The sequence below is a fragment of the Callospermophilus lateralis genome, chromosome X, assembly GCF_048772815.1.
Source record: "Callospermophilus lateralis isolate mCalLat2 chromosome X, mCalLat2.hap1, whole genome shotgun sequence".
NCBI lineage: Eukaryota > Metazoa > Chordata > Mammalia > Rodentia > Sciuridae > Callospermophilus > Callospermophilus lateralis.
The window spans coordinates 24525484-24538782 of NC_135325.1; the positions used below are offsets into that span (position 1 = coordinate 24525484).

Below are 13299 nucleotides of genomic sequence, written 5' to 3' on the forward strand. Positions count from 1 at the left end.
TAAAGGACACAAAGTATTAAAACAACTTGAAAAAAGCACAAAAAACAATGAAACCATACAAAAAAACAAAGATGGGCAGGTTTTTTTTTATTATTTTTAACCAACAGAAATGTAAAATAAGTTATTTCAGATAGGAAAATCTTCTTTTGAGGGCTCGATTCACTGCTCGGTTTACTGGTGAACACTGAGTCACTGCTGATGAGGTTGGTGCTCTGCCATCTTCCCTAGGCACTGGCAGTTGCAATAAATAGGCAGCTGCCTCCTGCTAGCACCTGTCATTCTCTGCCTGGGGGTTTTCCTTTAGCCCTGTCCTGGGGCAAGTCTGAAATACTAGGGAGTTGATCCCTGAGCGCATCCCTTAGCCAATGATGGGGGAAATTTGTTGGATGATCACCCAAGTTTCCTAATCCCTTGGGTAAAAACCAAAAACCAACAAACAAACCCCAAACCAGAAAACCTTTTGGACAAAACCTATTGTTTCCCAGAGTTCCCTGATGTATTTGAGCCCACTGATATGTGCTAGTGGTAATTGACGCGATAAAACAACCTTTATTGGTTTTTCCTGAGGCTTTAATTCTACCGTCTTTACTGTGACTACCTTCCAGATAAAGTACTTACATTTAAATTCTTGTCTTAGGTTTTTAGGCACTTAACACAATAGTGACTGTATCCTTGCATTTGATTTGATGGAGAAGGGCATTAACCTTTTTTAGACAAATAGACTTATATCCCAGTCAATGTGAGATTTTAATTTTGTTTTCTATAAAAAGAGGACCATAAGGGGCTGAGGCTGTAACTCAGTGGTAGAGTACTTGCTGAGCATGTGTGAGGCCCCGGATTTGATCCCCAGTACCATGAAAAAACACAATAATGTTATGTCATCGCATCAAATGAGGTAATGATTATGATAAACTTAATAAGACCTATTTTTTTTTCTTCTTTTTCTGGAATCATCGGTCTCTTCCTTCCTAGTACTTCTTCAATTTTTCCAAGAGTCAGCTCTCATGGTTTAAGCAGCCTGCCCTGTCTGGGTGTGGCTCACTGAGACATAGTGGAGGAAACACAATTTTCCATGCAGTTATATTTTTCTATAAAATCAGAACATTTTATTAACAAAAAGTAAGACAAATATACAACACCACTAATTTAAATCAAATAGATCCAGATATTTAAAATATCTAAGATATTTTGGTGCTTTACTTTCCCATTATCTGTCTGTCTGTCTGTCTCTCTCTCTTTTTTTGTACCAGGGATTGAACTCAGGGGCACTCAACCACTGAGCCACATCCCCAGCCCTGTTTTGTATTTTATTTAGAGACAGGGTCTCACTGAGTTGCTAAGTGCCTCGCTTTTGCTGAGGCTGGCCTTGAACTTTCGATCCTCCTACCTCAACCTCCCGAGTCATTGGGATTACAGGTGTGCGCCACCACTCCTGGCCCCAAATGTTACTTTTAATGTCAATGTAATCATGTGAGATACGAAATATTGGTATATTGGTATAAATTCTATTGTCAGATAGCCCAAGTTTAAGTGTCATCTCTGCCACTTACCCAGTGTGACCTAAGGCAAGGAAATCTCTTTATGCCTTTGTTTCCTCATCTGTTGAGTAGAATAATAATGATATCTCCTTAATGGGATTTTTTTTCCTTATTGTACTGGGAATTGAACCCAGGAGCACTTAATCACTGAGCACATCTCTAGGCTTTTATTTATTTAGTTAGTTTGAGACAGAGTCTTGCTAAGTTGCTGAGGCTGGCCTCAAACTTGCAATCCTTCTGCTTTAGCATCTCAGCCACTGGAATTATAGGTATGTGCCACCATGCCAGACTATTCTTGTTATTTCTATCTATTATTATTTGTTCAGTGACCTCCCTTGTGATGTCTCTGACCAACATAAGCAAGTGGACCCCTTTTACTCTTCCTGCGCTGTGGATGTTCTAGAAACAGTGCTGTTTTTTTTTTTTTTTTTTTTTTTTTGTTGTTGTTGTTTGTTTGTTTTTTAACTATTCACTTGCTGTAGAACTTTTCACTTGTCTGTGTCCCTTCTAGACAGGTGTGTGAGGTCAGGCCTACTCTTTATTAACTTCTACATTCTCTGCTTATTGCATAAACTAATTGGAACTGGAAACTACATGATTAGATATGTTTTATATCCAAATTCACATTTTTATACACTTAAGCAATGGATTCTAAGTGAGACTGTGTCACTGGTATGAGAACAGGAAACATATTAGTTAAACCAGTCACATTTCTTACTGGCTGTTTGATAGGGAAGATGATTATATCTCTCTGAGCTTTAGTTTCTTCATCTATCAAATGAATAGAAGGATAAAATTTATAGGGTGGTACTGAAAACTAAATGAGATGATACAGGTCAAATGTCTGGCACAAAGACTTCATGTTTGTTTGCTTTTTTTTGTTTATTTGTTTTTTGGATTTTTTTTTTTTCAATCAGGAATTGAATCCAAGGGCACTTAACCACTGAGCTACATCCCCAGCCTTTTAAATTTAATTTAATTTAATTTTTTTATTTAGAGACAGGTTCTCACTACATTGCTTAGGGCCTCTATAAGTTGCTGAGGCTGGCTTGAACTTAAGATCCTCCTGCCTCAGCTTCTCAAGCCACTGGGATTACAGGCATGCATCACCACATCTGGCCTACAAAGACTTCTTGATAATAATTTCTTTTCCACTCTTTTCTCCTTAATCCAAAGTGCTGCTCAACAAGAATTGGAAGACAACTGGACAGAAACCTCACCTTTCATAAAATGGTGGCGTGGATGATAGCACTTCACACTGGTAAGTGTATTAAGATCATTGAAATTGGGCAGAAAAATTGGAATCAGAGAGTTCCTTCTATTCTTTTTTTTTTTTTTTTTTATTTGGTACCAGGGATTGAACTCAGGGGCACTTGATCACGGAACCACATCCCCAGCCCTATTTTGTATTTTATTTAGAGACAGGATCTCACTGAGTTGCTTAGGGCCTCACTAAGTTGCTGAGGCTGGCTTTGAACTCACAATCCTCCTGCCTCAGTCTCCCGAGCTGCTGGAATTACAGGCATGTGCCACTGTGCCCTGCAGAGAATTCCCTCTGTTCTTGAAAACCTGCGTGTAAGAGATCAGCCTTTACAGGTTGATTATGCTGTGGTCAGATATGCTGTATTTTTTAATGAGTTCTGTTCAAAAGTATTCATGACTGTTTCTGGTAATTAGGACTTATTCCTTTAGGTTTAAAGTTTTTCACTTTAGGATCTTCCTATAAATTAAAATGTGCCATAGGAAAAGTCAATCCTGGTGTCCTAACACTTTCTCATTTTTTTTTTTTTTTAGTATCAAAATGTTTGTTACTGGGAGTGCTATGCCTGTAATCATAGAGGATCAGGAGGCTGAGGCAGGGGGATCACAGGTACAAAGCCTCAGCAACTTAGCAAGGCTGTAGGCAACTTAGTGAGACCCTGTTTCAAAAAAGGCAGCGGAGCAGAAAAGCTGGGGAAATGGCTCAGTGTTTGAGCACTCTTGGGTTCAATCCTTGGTACCAAAAAAAAAAAAAAAAAGTCTATTAATCCACATATGACAGCTTTTTATTTATCCTACAGAATTGCCTGGTTATACATGTTGATTTTTTTTAAATAGTAAACCTATGGGAATATTAGCTCATAAATTGAGAATCCCTTAAGAAAGCACTTATCAGCTAAGCATTTCATTATTGTTATTTTATTATCATATGTATATATATATATATATATAAGATATATGTGTGTACATACATTACATGTTGTTATTACAATTATTAAGGTGGTAGTGGTACAAGAAAGGATGTGCCTAGGACCCTTATCCAATCTCCATTAATTCATTTAGTAAATAATTCACGTGCCAGGCAGTAGACATGTACTGAACAAACCAGGCTTTTAGTCTGCCCTTAAGTTTATCCCTGAGTAAAAGAGGCTTAGTTTATAAGCATTGGACTGGGTTCCTTTTTTCCTACCAGATCACACAGGCTTTTTGAGTTGTAGCAAATGAAATCTTTCAAAAGAAATTTCTGAGCCAGGTGCAGTGGCACATGCACACCTGTAATTCCAGTGGCTCAGGAGGCTGAGGTGGGAGGATCTCGAGTTCAAAGCCAGCAAAAGTGAGGTGCTAAGCAACTCAGTGAGATCCTGTCTCTAAATAAAACACAAATAGGGCTGGGGATGTGGCTCAGTGGTGGAGTGCCTCTGAGTTCAATCCCCTGTATGCCCCTGCCCCCCCTCCCCCCAAAAAAGGAATGTCTGCCAAAATCCTGTTACAAAGATTGGGAGTCAAATTGGTAAGAAAATAGGTTTCATTCAAAGCCAGCTTTGAGGGATTGGTGACCCTGGGCAAGATTTTATAGCAGTCTATACTCCAGTCTCCTCATCTGTGAGAGGAGCTATTATTAAGTGCATCTACATCAACAGGTCAGGGTAAGGATTAAGTCATCATAATGTACCTATAACAGTGTTTGGCATCTGGTAGATGCTGTGTAAGTGAAATAAAGAAATGCAATTTGTTTTTTCCTTAAGAGGTTCATACTGGTGGTCATTGGTTTGTACCAAAGCACTCACATTTGTCATCTCTCTCTGGAGGTAATTATGGAGTCAGGTGAATGGGCCAGCTATTAGGCATATATAAAGAATTCTCTTGTTTGAGCACAAATATATTAAGGAGGGAGAGAGAATGAGGGCATATCTAACCCTCTCAGAGACTGAGGCTATTTTGTAGTGTCACTGGAGAAGAAGGGTATGAGCAGTGTCCAGAGAGAAGGGAGAACCCGATCCCCGACCAGTGGGGTTCTTGGCATATATAATGGAAAAGAATTTTAGCACGTGCCAGTCAGAGGCATAGACAGGTTTATTTAAGAAAATATGTGCACATTCAAGGGATAATGGGGGCCATCTCAAGGAGGAGATGCATTTGGGGGGTTCCCAGCTCTGCTTTAAAGGAAACTTGGAGAGGGGCGGGTATGGAAAGATATGTAGGAATGATATCAGTCCAGTGATCTCTGGATGGGTTCTTCTGGTCTGGTCAAACTCTGTATCCTTAGGCTAATGTGATCTTTGTTATCTGATCAATAGATAACTCTGGAAAGTACCATAAGTTATAGGTTCCTCATTATATCATATATCTCTCTTTGCTTAATCTAATTATTGGAAGGGTTGATTATCAGTGTACAGGTAGATTTACAGATTTCTCAGGAAGGTGGAAGTAGCAGGCCTGGAAAAGTATGTGGAACTCTGAATTAAAATTTTATATTCTTGTCCTTCCTTTATATCTTCTTTCTATCTCTCATTTCCTCTATCCTACCTCAGTAGATTCTCAGAAATTGACTGAATCTTTAGGAGTATGTAGCTCAACATCTTTATTTTACAAATGAGGAAACTAAGATCAGAGAGGTTAAGTGATTTCTCCATAACCACAAAGCAGAAAGGAGCTTACCCGCTATTAATGGTATTAACCATTAGCACCCTGGAGAAAGAGGCTAGGCATAGTGCTTGCTTATTGCTCCACAAAAATTCAGAATCAAATTGGCAGGAAAATAGCCAGTTTTGAAGGAAGGAATTTCATACTTCATAAGGAGTCTGTTTCACCTCTAGAATAGCTTTGCCTCTCTGGGTTATGAAGAGTCAGTTCTTGTTTATTAGCATCCTAGGCCACCTCTGTGTCTCTGTGACTTATCATAGAGTCAGAGGCTGTGACCAGAAACCCAGATTATACTACATTTGTGCAAATGCCTCACCCTCTTTGTTTGTCTTCTCTGCCCTCTTTAGCAATCCATACCATTGCACATCTGTTCAACGTGGAGTGGTGTGTGAATGCCCGAGTCAAGAACTCCGACCCTTATTCAATAGCACTCTCTGAAATTGGAGACAAAGAGGGTGAAAATTATCTCAATTTTGCTCGAGAAAAAATTAAGGTAAGCCTCTCTTCCTGATTTAGATGTCCCCTAAGCTGTTAAAACAGGATTTCACTGAGTGAAGAACTCAGCTTGCCTGGAACAATAACATCTCAAAGTATAAATAAAGAAATCAATAGAAAGGGCTGGGGATGTGGCTCAGTGGTTAAACATCCCTGGGTTCAATTCTTCGTAACAAAAGCAAAAATAAAACAATAAAAAAAGAACAGATGGAGCTTCTTGGATTAATTTGCAGACCCCCACCCCAGATTACTATTCCTCCAGATTACTATTCCCTATCCCAGATGTTGGTGTTCTACAAAGTACTTTCGTGAATTAGGGAGCACCCTGGCCTAAGTGTTAGCATCAGGCCAGCCACTGGCTGACAGGTGACAGAGGTCTTTTGTTCTTTTTTACCATAGCATCTGAGGGGTGGCCTATGTCTGCTACTTTGCATTCCTTGGTACACTAAGAGTTAGTTCAGTGTTTTCTTTCTTTTTTAAAAAAATATCTTTATTTTACATTTATTTGGTGCTGAGGATCGAACCCAGTGCCTTGTGCATGCCAGGCAAGTGCTCTACCACTGAGCCACAACCCCAGCCCAAGTTTAGTGTTTTCTTGGGCAGCCATGAGGGTATCCAGAGGCAAGGACTTCTCCTGTCCCAGGAGATGTCAAAGCTTATTAGAGAAGCTCCAAGCCAATTTCCTATGCCCAAAGGCTTGGGAAGGTGGCTAAATCTCATAACTATGCATTAAATTTCAAACATGTTTTTTTTTCTGTTCAGAAAAGATCACAAGAGAAGACATTTAATTTCGCTCAAATTCATATCCTGAAAGTGACAATGAGAGAAAAATTGCCTGATCTTCTTAGGGACAGAATTAAACAGCATCAAACAAAACAAATTCTTTTCCTATGATATCTTGAATAATTCTTCTTTTCATTGTTCATTGTTTGCCCAGTAATAATAAGGGTCACAAAATGAACACAATGGTGAGCTGACACTGCCACACTCTGACCAGATCTCCTTGAGTCACCTGTACTGTATCTTTGCTTCCTCGGAGTGTTTTCAATGACCTGGACCTGGGTTTCCTTCTGCAAAAACTGCCCTGGGACTACTAGCATCCCTTTGCCCAAAAGTTCAGACATCTGAAAGGGCCTGGTTGGTTATCTCTCCCTGGGTAGCCTTTGGCCAATAACTGATGAGAGCAGACCACAGTACTCCAGCTTCTTCAGGATAAACTCCAAGGTGTAACTTCCTCCAGAGTTCCCCTGTGGGATTGGGCTGAAGCTTTCCCCCATGAAACTTGTTCTGAGACCATCCCCTTGCTTAGCTTTTTGTTTTATCTTGTTCTATTCTTTGTTCCTTTACAGTTTCCCTTGAGGTCCATTCTTCATAATGAATTCTTTTATTTATTTATTTATTGATACCAGGAATTGAACCCAGGGACACTTAACCACTGAGCCACATCCCCAGCTCTTTTTATACTTTATTTAGAGATAGGGTCTGGCTAAGTTGCTTAGGGCCTCACTAAATTGCTGAGACTTGCTTTGAACTCAAGACTCTCCTGCCTCAGCCTCCCAGAGCCGCAGGGATTACAGGTGTGCACCATTGCACCTGGCTATAATGAATTCTTGCTCATGGATTCTCATCTCAGGGTCTACTTCTGGGGAATCCAGCCTAAGATGTATTTATAAGTCTATAAGCACTGTGACGTTTTCCAAATAAAAGGGAGAAAGACCTTTAGAAAGTTCTAGGTCATCTTTTAGTCAATGATTTATTTTATATTCCCTTAAAACTGTCTAAGCTGGGCACAGTGGTGCATCTGTAATCCCAGTGGCTCACAAGACTGAGACAGGAGGATTGTGAGTTCAAAACCAGTCTCAGCAATTGAGCAAGGCCCTAAGCAACTTAGTGAGACCCTGTCTCTAAATAAAATACAAAATCGGGCTGGGGATGTGACTCAATGATTAAGCGTCCCTGGGTTTAATCCCTGGTATCAATTCATATTTTCTATGATTCCCCAACCATGTAAGTTTCCTTTAAAATTTAGAGATATCTACTCTGTGTCTATATGTTTCTGTGAGGGGTGATTAGTATTATCCAAAAGTGGGGGGAGATGAAAACACCTATTGTCCTGTATACTGGACACTTTGTGAATGGGCAGTCTTGCATCTGAGAGCCTACAATAATGTGTGTGTGTGTGTGTGTGTGCATATTTTACAGAACCCTGAAGGAGGCCTGTATGTGGCTGTGACTCGATTGGCAGGCATCACTGGAATTGTCATAACACTGTGTCTTATCTTAATTATCACCTCCTCTACCAAAACCATCCGGAGATCTTACTTTGAAGTGTTTTGGTACACACACCATCTCTTTGTGATCTTCTTCATTGGTCTTGCCATCCATGGAGCTGAGTAAGTTTTAATTCCAAAGCCAAGGACTTTATGTCATTCAATTTCCAGGTGTAGTGCCCTACTGGACATGGTGACTTCCTTACTTATGTGTGGTCAGCCTGTCTGCAGAGGTCAGTTCAATAGAAATCAGTTAGCAACACTTGTAGTTTCTTACATACAACTAGTTGCTATTTACAGTGCAGGTATTTATAGCAAGCTTGAAAAATACAACCAAGTCTGAGTATCTTTGCTAGTGTATAAAACATATTGAACCAGATGAGGTGGTGCTTGCCTATAATCCTAGCGACTCCAGAAGCTGAGGTAGGAGGGTTGCAAGTTCAAGGTTAGCCTCAGCAATTTAGGAAGGCTCTAAGCACCTTAGCTAGACCCTGTCTCAAAATAAAAAATAAAAAGAGCTGGGGTGTGACTCAGTGGTTAAGCACCCCTAGGTTCAATCCTCAGTACCAAAACCGAAATCAAAACAAAAACACAACAACAAAAATACACAAATAAACAAACAAAAAACATATTGAGAGCACTGGTAAGGTCTATAGTATTGTCTCCTGTGGCTCAATCACTAGTGAATTAGAAAAACTCCCAAGGCAGAGTGGTTAACGATGTGCTAGTTGAACAGGTTTGCTGTAGTTCAGTGGGTTTTGATTTAAGCCAACCATTATTTAAGCCAACCATTATTGGTTGCCTACTGCATATGAGGACCTATCTCAGGTACTGTGGGGAGTATTAGTCAGAAAAATCTGTGGTTCTTACCTTCTAACATTCTAATATAATAAAGGTAGCAGTGAACTTCTATTGAACATGTGTTCTCTATCAGGCTCTATGCTAAGAATTTGGCATGAAATGTTTCTTTTAATCCCCCCCAAATGAATAATTGTTCTCACTATCCCCATTTCTGGGGAATGGTAATTGTAGACAAGGAATCTGAGGATCAAAAAGATAAATTTTTGCTAGCTACTCTTCTGTTAGGAGATAGATAGATAGATAGATATCTCAAAACACTTAACACCAAAAAGAAAAAAAAAAACCATTAATAAACAGACACTTTTCAAAAGAAAAAATACAAATTAGGGAAATGCAAATCAAAACTACACTGAGATTTTAATCTCATATCAGTCAGAATGGCTGTCATCAAGAGTACAAATAGTAATAAATATTGAAGAGGATATAGAGAAAAGGGAACTCTTTTACACTGTTGGTGAGATTGTAAATTGGTACAACCATTATGGAAGTCAGTATGGAGGTTGCTCAAAAGACTAGGCATGGAACCACCATAGGACCTAGCTATATGCTCTTTGATATTTGTCTAAAAGAACTAAAGTCATCATACTCTCGTGATGCATGCATGCCCATGTTTATTGCAACACAATTCACAATAGCCAAAATATGGACACAGCCTAGGTGTCCATCAATGGATGAATGGACACAGAAAACGTGGTATAGGTACACAATGGAGTTTTATTCATCCATTAAGGAAAAAATGAAATTGTCATTTGCAGGAAAATGGATAGAACTGGAAGCCTTTATTTTAAACAAAATAAGCCAAATTCCAAAGGTCCAGGGTCACATGTTTGCTCTCCTATGTGGAAGCTAGAGAGGAAAAAGGAAAACAAAGGTGAAGGGCAGGGATCTCATGAAAATCAAAGGGAGAGCAGTAGAGGAAAGGTATCAAAACGGGGGGAGTGGGGAGGGATAGGGAAGTGCTGGGGAGGGGTGTGGGCCAAGTTATATTGCTATACTCTGTGCTTGTGTGAATTCCATCGTTTTATACAACTAAAAATGAGCCAATTAAAAAATGTGGAAGCAGGAAAAAAAATATGTAGGCCAGGCCACCTTGGCTGGTAAATGGCCTAGAATAATAGCAGCTTAAAGGGAACTGTGATGAACACCCTCATGGAGATACAGAGCTTGCTGGGGAGGGTGGGGGGGACCCTTTTTAATACCCGGCGTCCTTTTCTACTGTTTCACACCACCTGCTCGCCCAGGGAAGTTCCCTGGTGGCTACAGAGTTCCAGGAAAGTAGGAGTGGGGGAGGTAGATACTCAAACAGTCTGCCCAGAGCCAAGTCAGTCTAGCTGTGGCCAAGACTTAAGTGTGAAAAGGGGAAGGGTGGGGAGAAGCAACTTTGAGCAACCTCTGCATGCATTCTTAACCCACTTCCTCACTCTGATCCTTGATAAACTCTTTCTAAGCACTGAGAAATCCATAGAACAAAAAATAAAGCAGAACAAAACAAAACAAAAAAACCTCTCAACTCTCCAAAAACAATTGAATATTAATTTATTTATTTTGGTACTGGGGATGGAACCCAGGGGCTTAACCACTGAGCCACATATTTTTGCTTTTGAGACAGAGCCTTGCTAAATTGCTTAGTCCCTCACTAAATTGCTTAAGGCCTCTCTAAGATGCAGGAGCTGGTCATGAACTTGCAATCCTCCTACCTTAGCCTCCCAAGCTGCTGGGATTACAGGCAGTTACATGATTTTTGTACCCACAAATAAAGTACTTCTGCTAAGTCTCAGGGCCACTATGTATGACTGTATAGGTTGTCCACTACACAAGGGTGCCCAACCAAAGAGAGGCAAGGTAGCTGGCTAATCCCTTTGCCTGCAGGACTGCCCTCACAGAAGGGGAGCCTTTTTTCTAATATACACAAAGGCACTGTTTAGGCTAGTAGCCACCCTGTAGATTTGAAGTTTTTTGGTTTCTATTTTTTGTAAATGAAAATAATCTCAAGGCAGAAGCACATATTCTTCCCTTAAGAAAACTCATATTGATGATCCAAGATCTGCTCTCTACGGTAAATGCAGATACTCTTTGTGCCATTGCACACTTTTTTTTCCCCCATTGCTTAGGATCACATATTTTGCTGTTATGTGGTGGTGTATGACTTAATCCCAGAGACTTGGGAGGCTGAGGAAGAAGGATCACAAGTTCAAGGACAGTATCAGCAACTTAGCAAGACCCTATCTCAAAATAAAAAAAATTAAAAGGGCTCAGGATGTGACTCAGTAGTAGAGCATGCCTGGGTTCAATCCATAATGTAAAAAAAAAAAAAAGGAAAAATTGCATATTTTCTTTCTTCTAATCTATTGCGGGGGGTGATGAGAAGGCACAGTTTTTAAGTAAAAACTACAGGATCCATGTTAGGGGTACTTAAAATATGCAGAATAACTGGCTGGGGACATAGTTCATTGCCTAGTGCAAGTGGGGCCCTGGGTTCAATCCCCAGCACTGAAAGAAATAAAAAAGAAAAAAAACCCCTCAAAACCCAGAATTTAAAAACACAGATAGCTTAATTTCTTGCTACTAAATGAATTAGTTGCATGTTTTTCTTCTAGACGGATTGTACGTGGAGAGACTGACAGGAGTTTGAATTACACTGGGAAAAATTCATGTAAAGACAATATCACACAGTGGGGAAAACCAGGCTGCCCAGTTCCGGACTTCGCTGGGAATCCTCCTATGGTATGGACAACTCATTGTTGCTATTAAAGTTTTATTACTGTCAGTCTTTAAACTATGTCTAAGATGTGCACAAATGTCATAGAGTTGTCTGTTACAAATGTCATAGAACTTCTAGGATGTAAAATCTACTTTTCTCTACTATATTTATTGGCTAGAATTCTTTCTTGAAATAATTATTTTTTTGCATTGATCTGTTATCAATGTCCTGAAAGAAAACTTGGCAAAGCAGCGTTTTAAAATTGTTGTTTGGTGCCTTGCACCTGGTGGGGCACACCTATAATCCCAGAGATTTAGAAGGCTGAGGTAGGAGGATCACCAAGTTCAAGACCAGTATCAATATCTTAGTAAGGCCCTAAACAACATAGCAAGACCCTGTCTCAAAATAAAAAATAAAAAGGCCTGGGGATGTGGCTCAGTGGTTAAGGGCCCTGGGTTTAATCCCCAGTACCCAAAACAAAGAAACAAAAAAAGATTATGGGTTCAAGAAGTTCCATCTCTTTTCTTTTGGATGTGAAGACCACAAAAACAGCAGTTAGTGCTTTTCACAAGGACTGTTAAGGATTCCATCCTGAGCTGATAAATCCCTTATAAACAGCTAGAGGCCTCTTCAGACACCAGGAAATAAGACTTTCTATAAGGCTTTCAGAACTGGGAAGAAAACTGATGATGTGACACCGTGCAATGCCTTTAGGGATTAGGAGGTCCAGTCTTTCAGGCCTGAAGGAGGCTGGAAAGCTAGGTTCACACAAACACCCAATGGCACCATGTGACGGAGCAAGAATGTGGTACTGGTGACTGAGGGTAAAAAATACTTCCTTTTCCTATAAGGAGTTCTGAAGGGCTCCTTTTCGTGTTTCCTCAAAATCTCTGCTCCATAAAGTGAGGCACTTGTAATTTTTATATCTTTCCCCTCATTGACAGTATACTTTATTGGTTCTTGCGCTAGCCATTTATTATGGTTTGGATATGAGGTGCTCCTGTGTTAATGCAGAATCATGAGATGGAATGATTAGATTATGAGAGCTGCAACCTAATCCCTCTGTTCTACTTTGAATGGATTGACTGGGTGGTAACTGTAGGTGCGGGGGGGGGGGGGGGGGGGGTGACAGGAGGAGGTGGGTCATGGGGTGTGTCTGGAATGGTTCCTTTTCCCTGTGGCCCCTACTCTCTCCTCTTTCTGCTTCCTGACCACCACAAGGTGAACAGCTTCCCTCTGCCATACCCTTCTGCCATGATGTTCTGTAGCAATGGACTTGGTTGACCACGTACTAAACCTCTGGAACCTTGAGCCCAAATAAACTTTCCCTCTTACAAGTTGTTCTTGTCAGATATTATGGTCACAATGACAAAAAGTTGATTAAAACACCATTGCTATAAAACTGGACAAGAATCATCATTTGTACAAGGGATTCTGGATAGGATTATTATTCTTTTCTTATACACAGTATGACATAAAAGCATATTTTGCATCCCATTTTCCTCCCTTTTTCCTACTCTCTTAGCATAGG

At 40.1% G+C, this 13299-nt stretch overlaps 1 protein-coding gene across 1 annotated transcript in view; it reads left to right on the forward strand.

Annotated features, from left to right (window-relative positions):
- Cybb (cytochrome b-245 beta chain) overlaps positions 1 to 13299 on the forward strand; it is a 43805-nt gene that overhangs the window by 13323 nt on the left and 17183 nt on the right. The window contains exons 4-7 of the mRNA XM_077106312.1: positions 2715 to 2799; positions 5789 to 5934; positions 8139 to 8329; positions 11665 to 11791. Coding sequence (XP_076962427.1) covers positions 2715 to 2799; positions 5789 to 5934; positions 8139 to 8329; positions 11665 to 11791 — 549 coding nt within the window. The remainder of the gene's footprint in view (positions 1 to 2714; positions 2800 to 5788; positions 5935 to 8138; positions 8330 to 11664; positions 11792 to 13299) is intronic.